Source organism: Platalea leucorodia (assembly GCF_965183815.1).
Source record: "Platalea leucorodia genome assembly, chromosome: 18".
Classification (NCBI taxonomy): Eukaryota; Metazoa; Chordata; class Aves; order Pelecaniformes; family Threskiornithidae; genus Platalea; species Platalea leucorodia.
In genome coordinates this window covers 8910747-8929613 of record NC_138840.1, presented here as the reverse complement: position 1 = coordinate 8929613, position 18867 = coordinate 8910747, and the positions used below count along the sequence as shown (strand labels likewise).

General features: G+C 43.4%; 1 protein-coding gene across 1 annotated transcript in view; it reads right to left on the bottom strand.

The window, feature by feature from the left end:
• CLIC4 (chloride intracellular channel 4) overlaps positions 1 to 18494 on the bottom strand; it is a 32236-nt gene extending 13742 nt beyond the window's left edge. The window contains exons 1-2 of the mRNA XM_082329584.1: positions 18344 to 18494; positions 78 to 187 (exon numbers count right to left, since the gene is read on the bottom strand). Of these exons, the coding sequence (XP_082185710.1) occupies positions 78 to 187; positions 18344 to 18415 (182 nt within the window). The 5' untranslated portion in view covers positions 18416 to 18494. The remainder of the gene's footprint in view (positions 1 to 77; positions 188 to 18343) is intronic.
• Between the last annotated feature and the right edge of the window lie 373 nt (positions 18495 to 18867).

Genomic DNA, 18867 nt, shown 5'->3' with positions numbered 1-18867 from the left:
TTAGAAGCCCCAGACAAACATTTGTTACACCAAGTGCACTGTACTCTGGCTTGTCAGATAAACCAAGTATTTCTTACCTCTTCAGGTCAACTGTCGTGACGCTAAACACCACTCCCTTCAGCCAAAGAATCATGAACAGCCTCTGAGAAAAAGGACAGTTTCCTATGCTCTCACCATCACTGCCAGCCTGCAGAAGAGAACAGATCATTAATTAGAAGGTAGGACGGTGCCATCTACACATGCTCACAATTACTGAAAGATCTTTAAATAAAGACAGACTCTGTAACAAATCATGGGTTTATTGCCTGGACAGTCTTCACATCACTAACTCCTCCCAAGGCCTAACAAGCTCACAGTCAAACCCGCTATCACCTTGCAGGAACACTCCTTTGCTCCAAAGTCCAGCTGACACACCTGGACCAGATATGCTGAAGGAATCTCCATCCAATGCACAAAGCTGAGCATCCTCAGCATATTTAACTACGCTTCATATACTGGGAAGGTATGCATGGACTTCTGCATCATTTTTTTCTTTTTTTTTTTTTTTTTTTTTTTAATATTTGCACCTCCCAATGATTTTTTTGCTGCAGACCTAATGAGGATTTTATTCCAGTGAAATTTTCCCATTTATGAAGTCAGCTAGCCTACTTGTCACGTCCTCTAACGGCTGCTCACAAAATGTATCAAAACAAGATTTCAGACAACAAAATAAGTTATCCTTCACACTGAAGATGATCCAACTGCTCTTAACAGTCAAGAAAGGGCAGTTAATCATATTCGTCTGAGCAGCCACACCTTTTGATGGCAGCTCTCCAATGTCAATATTGTTCTTTATTATTCTTTTTTCCTTCTTCTACAAGGCATAGCTAATTAATTGTAGTCATCTTCAAGTTTATTGCTTATATCTCTCACCGTGCAGCGCTACAGCGAGCCAACTGCAACCAGGAACTATGAATCTTTATTGTATTGCAGGTGTTGTAAGGAAAGACATAACTAAGTACATAGAGACTTCACTGACAATAAAGTAATATTCCAAAGCCACTTTTTATAGGCAATTTATCAATAAGTCTTTGTCCTACCACAACAAAGGTCCATTACATAGCAACAGTAAGCCACTCCAGGGCACCCAGTGATGGCATGCATCTCATGATTGCTCTGACAATGAAGTATGTATTGCTGAGTTGGAAAACTTTAGTTTTAGGGCTAGAATTAGACACATGAAACCTTGAATCGTGTTATAAAATTCAATGCTCTGAAAAGAAAACTGGTTCAGTAGTTAAAAAAGCCATATATGTCAGATTATCTCGACACGTACTTTACATCAGACGAGTTTCAAAGGATTTTGCTTATTATTATTAGCGTACTTCCAAGCATAATTTTAATGAGTACAATTCTCAAAACCGGGCTAACTTTCCCCCCATTACTATTACCTGTTCCCTAGGCCATTTTAAAGCATATTGTAGGATATGCTGGCTGTACCCTCCAGGGAAATGACACAAAACAATTATGTTCACTAAGCACAGGGTATTTGGAAGCACAGCTACACAAGGCCTGAACAGCGACTGGTGGAGATCCAGTGTTTTAAAAAAGAGGGGGCGAGAGGGGCTGGGAAAGAGGGAGGAGAAGAAAAGCCAACAAAAAGTATCATCACAAGAGAACTAAGCTTTAGGACCAGAACTAATTAGAGAAAGGTTTAGACACTCATGCAAAGCAACTGCTTTTTCATCTGTTCTCTGCCAGTTCCCACTGAGCGAGGGCCACATTCAGGAGAATGAAGAAAGACTTTGAAAGTTAAGAAGAGTAACAGTAGCATTTTCCAACAGCAGGATTTTCAAAGATCAGGAAAACAGAAAATTTTTCAGTGAAACTGTCTTAAATTCAAGAAAGCTATTTTATTTTTTAAAAAACTCATGGTGCCTTTGCAGCTAAGGCTAATACTCCTTTAATAGTTGTTGAGAAATACCAGGACATGAGGATTCATAAACTGGTTTATGTCGTCCCAAGCTTATGGTCTCATTTCTGCAAATCTCCCTCCTGTCAGGGCTGACCATCCTTCTGAATCCTTTGCTGTGGACAATATACAGAGCCATTTTTCTTCAGACCTTTATTAGTGTCATTAATGAAGATCTGAAAGAAAAAAGAAGTTGTCTTTCTGCCATAAATTACAGATTGCCTCCTTTATCTTTGGAAAGTCAAGTAACACTTGCAGCAGATTAATGACACTAGATTGTCTTAAAAGCTGGCATGTGACTTCTCAGCGTTCAGGGAAACTAAATTCTAAAAGCACCGACAAGGAGGATAAAACAGAGTCAGTCAGGTTACTCTGGACATTCTGCTTTATATGAGCTCAATCCACAGTTTTCTACTGCGCACATAACTGCTGTAAGGGTTTTTCTAGCTACAATACGGCTTAACGTGTTCCTCCCTCACAAGATGCTTACATGAAGACAGAATTCACTCTGGAGCCTGTTTCCAATAGGTGTATGCTTTTATGGACGTTAATATTTAACCGCAATGCCCATCCCTCCAGATAGCAGTGCACGTTTCAGAATTTTCCACTACAGTTACATTACTGTGTTTACACTGGAACAGACATTTCCTGCAGGTAAATTAGGCCAATGTAGATTTATACTCATCTACCTTTTTTTTTTTTTTTGCCACATGCAAGGTCTTATTTTCCTTTGAAAAATGATATTGAAAAAGACAACACTTCATCCCACCTAAGGAAAATATGTTTTGTACTGCCCAGGCTAATTTTCACTTTGAAGTAGAAACAATTCTTTGATTCAGAACTGATCTCAGTCTTCCAGTTTTATGGCAATGTCAACAGTGCTACTTAAACCAAAGCATGAGTTATGCTGGAGGAACAGCGCAGGCGTGCCTGCCCCCATCCAGCCAAGCTTCACCTCGCTTCCTCTGCTGGAAACGCTACCTCACGCTTACCCTAAAGTAAAAGGAGGCATGCGGGCACTGACCAAAGCGCGACACCCTCAGAGCACAAAGCCATACCCTGAGGCACCTCGCGGGAACTGCTCCCGCTGCTGCTCTCCAGCGGCTCTGGATCGGCCGCTGGCTGCCCCGCTCGGCGGGTCCTCAGCCCGCTTTGCTCGCGCCAGCCGCGGTACGGGAGCCAGTCCGTGACCTACTCAGGATGAGATCTCCTCGCTCTTCATCTTTTATTTAGCACTTCTGACCTCAAAACCAGAGACCAGAGCTGGCGCAATAGGACATACGTTGCCAGAGATCTCATTTGATACGGACTAAGGGAACCTTTGCATAGGGAAAAAAAAAAAAAAAAAAAAAAGAGGCACGCAACCAAAGGAAGAATCATTGGGATGCAACGGCCTGCCATCGACGTACAGATGATCCTCAGCACCAATTGAAGTCCAGAGGCTTAGCTTCAGTACCGCAACATCAACAAATGTCATGGAGGCATTTCCCGAGGAGGATGTTAAGTTAAACAAGCACTAGTCAGCTCCCCTAATTTCAAACCAGCATTTGAAAACGCATGAATAGCGTCCTAATGGACGCTAGGCAAGCATCAAGACGACAACTAATTTTTACAAGTCGCTTTGCTAATTTGTAAGTTGCAAAACACGACTTTAAAAAACTCATTGCAGAGGGCTGATTGAGAGCTTTAAAGATTTATGATCCATCACCAGATGTAGAAAGTAAGAAGTTCCTCAGAAACAGAGAACTAAAATACTTTTGGTGATAGCATCAGATAAAAAAAGCAAAATGGTTCCCCTATGCACAAAATACGCTTTTTGCAGACAGAACCAAACACAAAGATTTGTTATTACAAAACATCAGGGCTTTTCCTGAACTCAGGAATTAGCTACAACATCAACCAAGCCTTTGGCTGCCCAGGTTTTGCTACCTGTCAATGTGATAGGGAAAAGCAGTGACCCTCCATCAGCAAAACAAAGTTCCAAGGGCACAGGAACAAAAATTAATGACAGAGATGTTAAATATTTTTGTATCAGACAGACTTTGAAATTTATCAGCTTGAACAACAATACAGTTTAAAAGAAAGTTAGGGTACTGGATTAAACCCCATGTCTTCTTTCATATGATATAATTCCACCATGGAGCTTTATTATTTCCAGTGGAAAATTTTAAAAATGCAACTGAAATAAACTAAACTCAAATTCAGAAGGCAGTTTTGTTTATTGTACTACCGGGGGGGGGAAGAAAGAAATCTTAGCCCACCTGGAACCCAAAGCAAAGCTACTTTTAAGTCACAGAACTGAACGAAAACTTGTTTAGGATGTGAGGCATAGCACTGAACTGTGGCTGTCATTAAGGTCCACCTTCCTAAGCCAAAACCGATACCAAACCTAAAGCGACCAATGAGGACCAAAAAAGGTCAAATGCATTTATGCTGTAACTTTTACCAAAACTTTTCTTCTCTCCCAACACAAGCATAACATTCAAAAATGAACAAATGACGAATAGCATCTGCTTTTGTTTAAGCAAGACAGGCTTCTCGGATTACTTGAATCAGAAAAAAGGATTATAGCCCACTAACACACAGTGCTTTGAACAAAACCTAATGCATTTTCAAAACTGCAGCCGAACAGCTAAACTAAGCATAGACTTCTATGTCTACATTCAAACGTTTGTCCCACTTCTGCTCCAAAAAGTCCCAAGTTATTCTGAGCACATACTGGAAAAGGAATGCAGTCAGAATGCCAAGAAACTTTTGGCTTCAGTGCTCTTGAGCCAAGGAATTCTGCTATGTAACTGCTTGCCCGAGAGGCCCGTTTTCTCTCTTCTTGCATTTGATGCACTGAGAGCTACAGCACAGATCGGTTACAACCAGTCATCAAGAGCAACACCGTGCTGGCGACGCAACACACCATTCTCCTTCAATCACACACGGGTTTTTTTTCAGAGGGAGACGAGCCTGGTAGGTGTTTCTGCAAGAGTCAGTTCCGACTCTCATTTTCTCCACTGGAATAGAGCTGGGCTAGCAGTAAACTGTAAACCTTTAATACTGCAGGAATATTCTGAAATTTTACATGACTAGTCATGCAGGGGCTTAATCATACAACAGTTGTTGCTTAGGCCTGCTATTAGAAGCCAGAAACCTGTCATTGCCTTGTCACTGAATTTAGGCCACAATACCCAGGGCATCTTCAGTGTCTAATCCTCATCACCATCAGAGTAACGAAAATACTAAACGTTGACTTCTCTATACTAATATCAGCCTAGATTCTTTGTTAATTCAACACGATTATGCTCATTCTATACCAAGAACCTTTGAGTTTTTATTACAAATTCTTTCTAAAGCCAGTCTAAAAATCTTTATGACTAATTAACACCAACCTTCCTACCGTTAGGGCTGATCTCCAGTTATCACTACCAAATCAAGCTACCATTATCCGCTGAAGGACCTGCACTCAAGAACATCATCACACAGCTATGTTTCACTGAATGCCAGGTTTTCACCTGTACGGATTAGGACCAGACAGAAAGAGTCCACCACCACACGCAGCAAGGAAACATGGCATTTTTCGCTTCTAAGTGAGTATTTTGCTTAAGGGTTATACTGACCGAGAGCTTTGAAGAGCCTGGCTTTAATTTACCGGGAAAGTACCCTGCCAAAGAGTGTTTAACTTGACTGTGACCCATGGCCAACTCCTGCCATGCTAGAGATGCCATCAAGCAGTCTGAAAAGCTAACAGCTGCCATAGAGGATTTATCGCAATAAGAAAAAACTAAAGATATCCAGTTGCCTTGAACAAAGTTGTGTTACCCTCCACAAACTGACGGTAACTAAAAATCTTCTGAAAAGGCAGCAAAACGGACCTCGTGAACTCTAAGATGTGACACGGAGAAAGAGCTGGGCATACACACAACCTACAGTATTATATGAAAAACAAACAGGGCTACTTTTTAAAGAAATCTAAATAAGAAAGTAAGTCCAAATAAGAATGAAAGAGTTACAAGGCAGTAAAACAAATCAGTATGCTCACTGAGAAGTCAATCTGGTTTATCATAGCCACAATAAAACTACTGGCAACTCCCAACGCCAAGTAGCTCAGCCCATGTAAGAATGCCAGCTACCTGGGGAAAAAAAAGAAAAAAAATCTACTTATCCCACCGTCTGGAAGATTGAGCTTAGCTGGTCCAGCCAACGTGGAAGCCACCTCCTCCCCTTCTCTTCCCCTGAAGCAGTGATTTCATTCAAATGAGATTGTTTTTCCCAAAAAACCCAGAGAGCATAAGTAATCATACATCTGTTTAAGCACCTAAACAAGCTAAGGGAAGAAAAAAAATCCATTTTAATTGTGAAATGTTTGTCTTTACAGCTGCACAAAAATTAACTTGACTCCTAACACAAGAACCTGCATGTATTTACTTTACCAAGGTAGTGCTGAAGTTTACTGAAAGGCTAACAAAAAAACCAGACAAGCAAAGAAACACTTAAAAGGACAGAAAGCCCTTATTATATAGTGTAGATCTGATGGACTCCAAGACTAAAACAGAATTCTAGAAATCTTTGGTCCCAACAGCCTGCAAAATTGTCTCAAACAGCAACCAGTTAAAACAAGCACACTGCAAGTTTCCTAAACTGGATCAAATGACTGCAGAAATAATAGTAAAGTCAAAGTGCATCTGATGAGAAATGTAAGAGAGTTCAGTCTCTGTCTACGTAAATAAAACAAAAGAAAGGGGCAGAACACTAGAAGATCATTTCCTAATTTATCCAAAACTATCAAGGGAATCTCTCCCAGATTTGACATACCAGAAGCGGGAAAAAATAAAGCTTGGATGAAGAGGGAAAAATGCATTTTAGAAGTATCTCACAGAATACCTTTAGCCAAAGACAACCACTGGAGCTATTTGATTATACCACCAAGGAAGTCCCCACTCCCCTGAATAAGAAATCTGCAATCTGCAAAGTCTAGAAGATTAATGTTCTAACAAATAAACAGATCAGGGAAAAAGAAAATCAGAGGGTATGGTCAAATTCTGAACTCTGCAATCTTGAAACGTATCTCAGTTCTAATAAAAAAAAAATCTGCTGGGAAAACTACATGAGAAAAACAGCATGATGCATACCCATTACCTCAAAACAGCAGGTAACACTCACTCTTGCATGTTTCACAAACAGTAAGCTCATTCAAAACAGGAGTAAATTAATAACAACCCTATATGGATTACTGTTTTGAGAGGAAATGGTTTAAGGTAAACTAACAAAGTGATTCAAGTGAAAAACATGCAGCAATTCAGAACTCCTGAGATGAAAGGACACAGAATACAGAAAGGAGTGGTTTAATGTTCCACACATGAATACTGAACATGGTCTGCTAATATCAGTGCAAATCCTCGCAGCGTCTGCTCAGACCTTTATCTTGCCAAGCTGAATAAACAGAATTCCATGCCATTTATTGCACAGTGTTTTCAGATAAGATTTAAAGAATTACGTCCAGGAAAGGACTAGAACAGTCTCCGGTGTAACACCAATCAAACGCCCCCTCCGCATGGTGCCACTACACCGGTTGTTTTGTGTTTCTGTCCAGGCAGCAGATGGATGAGCTTCAGGGATGTTGTATGTAAGCACTCCCTCTGCAAGCCAAAACGTGGCTTAAAGGGTCCCAATGTCTCAAATATTAATGAAGCACCATTCAAAAGAAGAAAACGGGTGACAAGGTAGAAGTTGCAGAGATCGGGACTGAAAAAGTGTTGGCTGCAATACACAGCGTTCAATTCATTCTCACGCTTTCAGATTTGTTAGTTTGAGAAGGGAGTAGTTTTGTGTTTTTATGGGAGGAACAGGTCAGGGAGCAAGCTAGAGTCAAGCCCTGAACTCTGATGCTAACTAAATCTGGTTCAACCAGATTTAATCCGACGGATGGCAAGACGAACGGGAGACTTCCGCCTGTCAGTTCACCTTTTATCTTGCCTCTCTAGGACAGCGGACAGCTAGTGCCCCAACTCACCGGTGAACGCTTTTGTCTCTGTGGGCTGCCCTGATGCCACTAGGCAGACCAAAACTTAACAGGCCGTTCCAACGCGCAAGAGTGGCACATTACGATAAATGAGGCTGATATTGCTGACAGCCTCAAGAAGTTCCCTGCCACAATGAGCAACCGACAGGGAAGGTGAGAACTAGGAAAAAACGAACAAACAAAACAAACCCCACAGCTGGAAAGACAATTTCATCCTGCAACAGATTCAGACTAGAAGGACCTTCATGCCATGTTTCAATACAGATCAAACATTTTCCTACTGTTACTGGAAACCTACAGCTAGTGGCAGCAGCAGGCACTGCTTGCGACACACAAGAAGTTAAAACACTCGCTTTCATTGTCTTAATAGCACTGACAGTGAGCAAGCGACTCTTACTCTAACCTTAATATCGAAAGATTGTCTACAAATACTTGACACATGCTGCTACGAGATACTTTTCTTTCAAATTCAGCCACTCTGGTAGGTATAAAACAAAGAGTACTGGAAAAAAAAAAAAAAGACATTAAAATAGAAAAATAAAGAACACTATTATAAGGATAGGCAAACTAATGGAAGTAAACAAAATCTCAGGCTCTTTGTTATTCAAACACATCAACAGAACAGCTATGCCAGCACAAACCCAACGGCAACCTTGGACAACCCTTCCAGCACGTTTGTTCCCGTCTCCCCCCAGACATACCAATGAGAGCATTCAAGCAATGAACGCTTCATAAACATTGCACAAACATCCTCTTGCTTTAAGAATTAGCCAGTGAGAGCTGCTGTCACCACATCCACGGGAAAGAAGAATGGAAAAGGCCTGGAAACTGCCTACTACACGCACCTTGTCTAAGAGGACCTTACTAGCCCACAGCCACGCAGGCAGAGAACTGTGACGTGGATCCCAGCTGAAGAGTCTGGACCACCTCATAAAGGAAAAAACCCAAAAAACACACAGGAAGAGGACAGAATAAAGAAGATTCAAAATATTTCCCCACAATAGTACTGCTAGGCTCGCAGATTAGGTTGGTCTTGACCTCTAACATATTCTTTATGTTAGAATTCACATCTGGCAAAGCTGTTCAGTATCTAACAGATATTGAAATTCCTTCAGTTCTGAGCGCTCATTGCAGCTGACATTTGTCATGTTTATGAACCAACTCTTTCTCCTTTAGGAGTTTTTCTTAACAGATAGAAAACTGTTGCACATTGAAAGATCCATGTCAATCCCTTAAAAGAGACAGTAGCAAAGGCAAGTCTCAGGACAGCTTCAGGCTGCCGGTATCTTGCGCGTCAAGGCACAGGTCCTGCGTACTGCAGCTGATACCGCAGCGCAGCTTTTTAACAAAGCTGTGTAATGTATTCTGAAACCTATCCTACTCATTTCCTGCTAGCATACGTTAAAAAGTCACTAAAGATTCAGTCTAAGAACAAAATAAGCTTGTAGCAACCATTAAGAAGATTTATTCACACTATTAAATGTCTCTGACAAGCAAGCCAACTCCTGCGATTCTTTCACAATATTAAGAAGATTCTAAATAAAACATCGAATGTCATCCTCATCACCTCAAAGGCCAGCAGTTTGGCGCCTTACATAGCTATTCCTTCAAATTCACCTTTGTCCTCATGTTGTGCGCTGTCACTAGATGAGCCTACAGCATCAGACAGCGCAAGAAGGGTGCTACCGCTGCATCAGCCTTTTCTACGTAATCTTGTTCTCTCCTGTCACTCTTAACTAACCTCCACCACAAGTTTCCCCGATACCTTTCAACTGCTTTTGAACTCAGAAAGTAACTTTTTTCATAAAGGAAGTGACAAGATAAGCACGTAACTCATTATGTGCTACCTAAAAATAAGAAAATATTTTCCGGGAAAAGAATGTACATTCATCTCCAAAGTGAAGACGACTGACCTCAGAAAGCACCAAACTAAGCTTACAGCACCTATATCACAGTCTGATCCTTATAAGACCTATATCGACTAGTGCAACCCCTTTATTTGACCTGTATAAAGGAACTTTAAAAAGCTTAGTAACACAGTATCAAGTTAGACTTAAAACTCTCAAATAACAATCACCACCCCACCCCCCAATTTCAGTTCTATGGAAAAATTTAGGTAATCACCGCTATCTTAAATAGCTAGTCCGTTAAGAAAAACATGGGAAAAAATAGAAAACAAAGTATAAGGCCAGTGCTCATACCTGGAAGTCACTGCAAATACAAAAAGCCTATGATGATTAGCCTGTATTTTCTATATGCTGATTGACATCAACCCCACCGAAGGGAAAAGCAGCCTTAGTTACCGCTGCCTCTTGACAAGCTGTATCATCTTTGTGCAATTTGTAATCAGTCCAGCTTCCACACCAGCTGAAGCTCCCGTAAACTCAAAAAGCTTAAAAAGAAAAAAAATGAACCGAACTCCCTGCATTTACTTGAGATCTGGCCATTAAACCAGGGAAAGGAATGTTTATCAGCCCATTCAAGTAGCCTCTTAAGTCATTACCTTTCTGATAAGCCACCACTGGGTTAGACATTTGACTGTAACAGCAACTGGCCATTTTAGGATGATGCTATTTTTAGCCGTGTGATGCTATTCCTAACAAAATAATTAGCAGACTCGTCTTGCCCACTTTCCTGCAACTCTTGTTCATTGCTACCCGATTCTCACTGCAAAGCTTTTGCAAAAAGCTATGGCATCTTCACGATGTATTAAAGTAACTTCACAACTCAGTAGAAATTAATTAAGTGCTTCTAGTTCTTTGGAGAAAAGAAATTATCCCATGTTCACCCTTTGGGAGAATCAGATGAAGAGTCAGAATCAAAACCTGCGTTAAATACTAATCATCATTTTCTTCAGTGAAGACATTAGCTTAACGATGTGAGTACAAAAACATGGGATTATTGCGGTCAGCCACGCACACGACCACCTCCCAGCCTGACCCAGGAAAATCAAATTATTCATTAACAGCAGAAGCCTGGCATCTCTTCTCTTCCGTCCCTCTTCCTCCAGTGGCAACACCTTTAACAAAGCAATCCCGTTGTAACAAACCTCGATAAGATAAACAGGGCCGAACTGCGACTCAGTTACTAAAAGGCACCTCTATGAATGTATTCTACATCCCTCGGGAGATGGTATCCAAGTTCTTCAGCTGCAGAGCAGAACTTCCTCCCTCAGGACATTTTGCCTTATCTCATTAAGCTCCAGTACAGCATGTCTCACTAGGGCGGCTAATACATCGCTCTCAAAGACTACAGAAGTATACTTACGCTCGCTTTGATTTTATTTTTAGACAAAACCACGTAAAAAACTATTTCCTTTATTTAAGAAAAGCAGCTCTCCAAAGTACAGACCATCAAACTCCAGCCAAAATAGTAATGCTTTAACGCAGCCAAAAAGCCCTGAAGCTGATCCAGTAGCACTGACTGATGTCATTAGCTCTCCTCCTGAAAATATACAGATATGACTTCACTCCTGGATTACACTCCTATATTTAGTTTATACCTAATATGGCTATTCAGTGTACAGAACTAAGTCATTTCCTTTCCTCATGTAAGGTTCCTTGCCCTTTGTCTAGGCAACAATACAAGGAATAAGTTTGAACTCTCGGAGAACTCGCACACAAAGACATCTGTAATTAATAGCAGTTCAGCTTATGTTTTTCACTGCAGCATAAACAAACACAGCATTCAGAGCCCTAAAAAGCAGACTGTCCCACAAATGCATGTTTGAGCTGAATTAGAAAAAACAAACAACTCAAAACAAGTTTAAAAAAATTAACTACTATCTTTTTTAGGAAAAGATATTCTAAATAAAGGATTCAAAGCTCCTGAAGCCAAAGCTCTATTTAAACTCATATCAAGGCAACACAATGATTTTGGGTTTGGGTGTTTTAACTGTTAAAATGCTCACAATCTCTTAATACAACAAATGAGCACCGAGTGAGTACCTAGCATCTATTTTAAGAATGAAACTATATCATTCTGAAGTGAAGAATAGGCAAGGAAAAAAAAAAAAAAAAAACAACCAAACTTGATTAGGACAATAAGTTGTTTGTTATGGGTTATTTACAAAGAACTTTAAAGACAAAAATCAAATTAGATGGATAACAAGTACAGATCTAAATTATTTTTCCATGGACAGTCAACTTGCAACCAACCACCATCTTAAAGTTTGTTGTCTTAGACAAACTGAGTGTACTGGCAGGCAAAAACACCTCACTTTCTCCCACACTGTTCAGTTAGGGTTTTATAGAATTGCGCTGCTCAGCTGATTATCAGTTGCAGGGCAAAAGAGAACATCTCCCAGAAAAAAAGACAACAAATCCAATTACTGCCAAGTACAGTTATCCAGTCTCAAAAGCAGTTCTTGCGGATTTCTAAGTGGTACGTCCAGCCCAGCCAGAACTTGGAACTGATTTAGGCGCTGTTATAAAAGCGCGTAGCCTTGTGTTAGTCACATCGCAATAAATGTCTCATTTAAAAGAAAGAATCTGAATGTGCTCACATTGGTGTGAAAACGACGACAGCCCAGGGCTCTCTTTGTCCCTTTTAACTAATGTACACTTTTTAAAAATCAAACTTGCAACCTCAGAGTACAAAAGTCATTTTCCAAAGTACATAGATTACTGTTTAGCTAGAAGTTCAATGAATTCCCCAACTAGACTCTTCCAAACGTGGATTTCTGAGACAACACAGCCTTCAAAAATCCACAAGTTCAGCTACAGAACCAACAATTTCTCTGCTCACCCTATTCACATTAAAAGACAGACAGTAATACTCTTCAAATAAAGAACTCTCTCTTTCCTCACTCTTTCCTTCCACAAGATTAGGTCAGGATAACCAGGGAAAGACTAGACAGGGACACTGAGTCACTTCAGGCTGGGAGGGCAATGATTACTAACTTCTTAGGATGCTAATACTGTCGCAGTGCTGCCCACTGAAAGATTAGCAGAGCCTCCCACCCACTTCCTAACACTGAGTTTACATAAACATTCCTCGTATCTACATGTTATTTCTCAACAATCAATTATCTTTATGTACAGACAAGACATCTCTTAAGAGGATTCTCATTCTCTTGAAATATTTTCACAAGAACTTGGGCGTTAAGCATGCTCTTCCCTGCTCCTGTGAATTCCTTACTGCACAGCCAGACCACCACAGACTGACACACAACAGCATCAGGAACAAGACTCAGGCTGCTCAGATCCTTGATGTGCATTTACCCCCGACTTCTGATCGCTTCCAGCCCCCAAAGTTTGTCCCACAATATGTGCTCTGATACACAGGCTTCTCTTTCCCCTTCACTGCACAGCCCGAGACATTTCCCATCTGGGAAAAGTGAGGACAGATTTGTCTTTTATAGCAGTATCCATGCTCAAAGAATGCATCTATGGCATACAGCACTTGTGTGCACCACGGAGCAAATGACTCAGAAGCACCACAGCAGATGACCGCACGATCCCAGCCGGCAGATTCGCAGGCTCTGAAGGGCAGTGAGCCGAAATTCAGGAACTCGGCCAGTTCTCAGACCACTTTGTGGGGAAAGGAGGAAAAGTGCACGAGTGTTAGACATTATTTCAGCTGCACAGTAAAACACAAGTTCTCTTGACAATCTAACTGAGCTGTCTAGATGTTAATCATTGGAAAGGGGAGGATAGATGCCAGCGAATAAAACTATTACTGTTGAAGCGTATTCAGGAGCAATTTCTGACCAAAGAAAAGCTAACTCATCTGTGTAATCCGTTTGAAAATGATTGGCAAGCTTACTTTCCAATGTTTTGCAAAAAAATTAACATTTACACTTGAGACCATCTCTGTATTTTTAAACACTATTGTATCAAGTGCACTAGTTTCTGTGTTAGCGATCAGATTCAAATCAAAAAGCCAAGGACGTTACTGGCTATGAGAGCCCTCCCAAGCAGAATTTAAAGGAATATAGTTTGCTGGCCAAAGAAGGAAAAGGCTTGATTTATACCAACTAAGCACAGGATACGCCAAGATGGTTATGCCTCAGTTTATAAAGGGATCCTTCACAATACACCAGTATTTCCTCACAAGAAATAAGCCACCCGTGAAATGTTGCTATCTATACCAAACACCTATCAAAGGCAGCCTGAGAAAGTTCTCAGGTGCTGAGTTTATTACATCAAAACCGCCAAAGGATGATCTGGTACGTAAGGAGGAGGCTTATCTAATAAGATTATCGAGTGACAAGTCTGCCCCTGACAAGACTATCTCTGAGAAGCAACGTTGCACGTCTCTAGTCTTGTTATGTCCTTATATTGATGTTCCTTTTAATTTTGCAGCTATATTGTAGTTGGGGGGGGGGGGAGGAGAAAACGAATGATGGCAAACAAGATCATAGGATGGTTTGTTATAAACCAATATGCAGCAGCGATACTACCCCAGAACGACACATCAGAGCTTACGTAAGGATACTCACCGGCAAGGAGCAACGCAAGACAAAGGCAGAGCTGAACGCGTGCAGTTCAGACAGATCACACTCCTCCTCTCACCCAGCCCTGAGCTCGTACCAGGTCCGCTGCTAGAGATGCAGATGCACACAGCCCAACATTTAACTGAACAACACAGACCCAGTTCCCGGAAAACAAACAGTTCACCTGCCAAACTTCTGTTTAATTCAGATATACAAAGATGTAGGCAAGCTTCTGTTACTATCATTGGAAGTGATTTAGAGTAGGGTATTTATTAAATGTGAAATCACAGCTTTTTTTCTACTGACAGTACAATTCACAAGTAAACAGATAGTAGACACTATCTGATTTTCAAAACCGGTGCCCAATTTCGCAATGACATCTTATTTGAAAGCTGCCAGAAATCCAAGGTCTAATTAATTTGCAAGTATACGCACGTTACACAGTTGAAGAAGAGAGCACGTTCCTTAATGGTTACCTACATCTACTATAGCCCATCTCACGCCAGCAGATATGGGACTACGAATTTCTCTTTTGTTGAGTTCGTTCTTTCTTTAACACCGAACTTGTTCATCACCTGTGTGTTCACCTTGCTATTACAAGAACGCAATCACTGACTGCGCTCTAGAACACCCAGGGCTGAGCTTTGTACGCTGTCTTAAAGAACCTGCACAAGTAGTTTTGTAAGCTCTGTCCTGTGGTTTCCACAGATGAGTGGTTCTATTTGACCAAGTCAGTCCACCACACTTTTTATTTACAATAAAAATCCACACGCAATCAACTACACTGCAGCTGTTACAAGCGGCCTATACGAGCTGTATTCAGATCACAACGCTCAAGTTTCTGCGGGCACGTTCATTACAATGCAGTCTTCATTACTCTAAAATGCCACTAGGGCATATAAAAATATTCTTGTCAGACAATGGAAGTGGGCCTCCCTCATTAATGAAACATGCAAACATACGAGGAAACTAAACGAAATCAGATACATCACTAGTTTCCCCTAATCAGCTCTCAGAGGAAAGACTTGAAAAATATTTACACTCAGTTTAAGAGACCGCAGGCAGCCCACCAGCACTGTAATGAAAAAGCTGCTGAAGCTACCCGGTCTAGGAGACCAAGAACCAGATTATTCACCTCCGTTTCAGCACTGTAACACGGTTTCTTACCTAAGTATCCTAATTCTGCACCTAGGTTATCACAGACTACGAAAATACAAGTTATAGCAGACTGATACACTGTCCTCTTGAATAAATCAAAGCAATGTGCTGGTGACAAACAGCCCTATGCAGTTATTCATAACTGAAACCTAACCCCGTGTGCGCTCCTCCCCTGCCGTGCCCATCCTATTTTGCTACTGATCACAACTTAATAAGATTCAACCCCAACATTTTGGGCATGAAGCCAAACAGTTTCTCCTGCTTCACAGGTTTGTTTCTCAAGCTTTAATCCATACCTTTGTTTCATTTTAGTCTGGCTGCTACAATCCTTTGTATGCAGGTCATACAGTTGCCGCCCTTCAGCTGCAGGCATTTGGCAGAGATTTATTTTTTGGTCAAGAAATCCTTCCGCTACCTCTATCTAAGAGCTTCGCTGACCAACAGTGCACAGGCAGAACCAAGACCCCACATACTGTTTGAAAAGTGATTAGCTCCATTGCGAAATACTCTAACATTCCCTCAGTAACTTCAGACTTTTTCTGGATTGCGCCCGTAACCTGGTGAAAACCGTGCAACAGACAAAAGCAGAACCTGAGCTTCCCTTTTACAGGGGAAAAAAAAAGACTAAATCAAAACCTAGCGCTCTTCTAGACTGACACTATTAGTTTTATAGAACAACCATAAATATTCTGCTTGCACTTTATGAAGTGACCATCTTAATGAGACAGGTAGCAAACGAGACTCCTATTAGCTTTACAAAACCACTGTTCCAATAAGGCTTAACAGCTTCAATAAAGCGCGGGACAGGCAGCAACGCCCAGATGAAACAACTGTTTTGGTCTGTCTGCTGGGGTGGGGGGTGTTCTTCCTCTGCTGGGTTTTACAGGGAAATAACCTTTACCTGAAGATCATGAAGGCAAACAAGAATAACTTCTTTTTTAACCTGAACTCTATCCTAAAGGCAGACAGCATACAGCTTGCAGCAGCCATTCATAGCACTGGGAAAAGGCTTCCTTGAGGGAGATACTACTCACTGATAATCCCAAATATAGCCGCCTTAAATCCAGGCCAATAAAGTTTCAACCGAGAGGGTCAGAAAAATTCTCTGCTTTTCCCCTTTCATACAGTCTCACATCTTCAGTGGTCCCATACCGATTTAATCAGAACCAATACATCTTTCTCACAACTAATTTTACACCTTCTTCCACGCTACTCCTCATGCATGAAATATCCTCTTTAAACAGACCCACAAAGCCTACTTCCCCTGCCCCCAAATCCTTCTGCCATCCATCACTGCTCTGATTTGTTTAAAAATAAGAAAAATCGGCCAATGAACTTCAGGACAGATGATAAGTTGGCACATTACATTAAAGAAGTACTGCTATAAATAATTCAAAGTAATCTGTAACTTAATTGCTGTACTAGTAAGTTCTAACCTCTACACTAAGAACCTAAATATTCTGACTAAAATCAGGTCTGGAATCCTCCACTGCAGTGCTTTCCCTGGGTCCCGTTACTGCCTCTTGAGACTACTAAAAAGTCCAAAACAGGAAAAATTCAGTATTTTTAGAGTATCATTTAATAAATAAAATCTATACTTAATAACTTATTTGCAAAGCTCTACCTAGTCTGTTGGAAATTGTTCTGTTTGTCATCACGGCTTTTAAACTAAGCAATTCCTAAGATCTCAGCTATGAAGGCTTTCCATTATTTTCTTACTGCAACAGAAACTTCATCGGAAAAATTAGAACACTTTGTTTCTACAGAAGCTTTCTTCAAAGTAAGTTTGAGCGTAGAAAAAAAAAAAAAAAAGACTGGCACCATTTACTCCCTGCACTTTTGATATGAAGTAAAAGGAAGATGCTGCATCACTAGAGCCCTGGAGGATGCAAAATATTGCATCATACGGCAATACGTGAATGCAAAACATGCGGGGATACCATATGGTATCTTGGCCAGATAAGGGCGGTGGAACACATGCTCATTCTTCTAGTTTGGAAGAAAAACCGGTGATGCATTTATATGTTTGGTTTCTGCCACGAGAGCAGACTTCTCAGGCAGGGGACTGAGCGAGAAGTAACTGTGTTTTTGCCACCTTCCTGCGCAGAGCCGGGCACACAATGCAGAGCTGAAGGTGCTGTACTGCGGCGCCCAGAGCAAGTCACTCCTCTCCGCCGCCGGTGCCCACGGTCCTGCTCCGCGCCAGCTGCACCATTTGCTCTCGGGAAGGAATTTTCCAGCAAAGGCAGGCAGGCACACTTTTCGAAAGTGCCTTACTCGCGGTCCGCGTTGTCGCTGGCTCCATCCGCACGCACTGACTCAGCCGCGGCTCCCCGCGCTCCCTCCCCGCCGCCGGGCGCACGCCCTCGCCTCCCCGCCGAAGGGCCCTTTTGTGCGCGGCCGCCCCGCACCGCGGCGAGCGACGGGGCGTCGCCGACAGCCGGGCCCGGGGCCGCCCTGAGGGGAGCGAGCCCCGCGCTGCCGCCGCCCCGCCTCGCCCCCGGGGACCCGCGGGGGCTGAAAGGGGCTCCCGGCGCCCAGCGCGGCGGGGGGGAGCCCCGGCGGCGGGCGGGGCGGGGGGGGTCCCGGGGGCGGCGGCCCCCGCCCGCCGGGGAGGAGCGGCCCCGAGCGAGTCGCTGAGGGGAACCTGGAGCCCCCGGGGCGGGAGCGGGCGGGAAAACGGCGGCTGGGGGAGGGGGCGCCCAACGGTCGGAGCGCGCGCTCTGACGGGAGAGGCGCGCTCGGCGCCGAGGCGGGACCGGGACCGGGACCCCCCCCGCCGCCTTACCTTGACGAAGAGCTCGATGACGGGCTCCTTGTCGCCCTCCTTCAGCCCGTTCACCGGCACGGACAGCGCCATGCTTCAGCCTCCGCCCGCCTCTCGCCTCGCCTCGCCCGCCGCTGCCAGCCGGGACGGCGACGCCGCTCCGCTCCCCTCACCCGCCCTGCGCGCGACTGCGCCCGCCCCGCCCCAGCGGGCCCAGCCGGCGCGGAGGGCGGGGCCGGCGCGGAGGGGCGGGGCCGGCGCGGAGGGGCGGGGCCGGCGCCAAAGGGGCGGGGCCGGCGCTGAGGTGGGCGGTGGCCGCCATGGCGGCCCCCCGCCTGAGGCGGGCGGCTCCCCGGCGGGCAGGGCCGGGGGAGACCCCCGGGGGGCGGCCGGCCGGCGGCGGTCGGTGCCCGCTCTTGGTGCGGTGCCCGGTGAGCTACCGTCTGGGAGCGGCCCGCTTGGGCCCGGCCTTGGCGGAGGCCGCGGCCCTGTGGGCGCTGCCAGGCCCAGGGCGGGGGTCGTGTGTGTCGTCCCCCCCCCGCCGT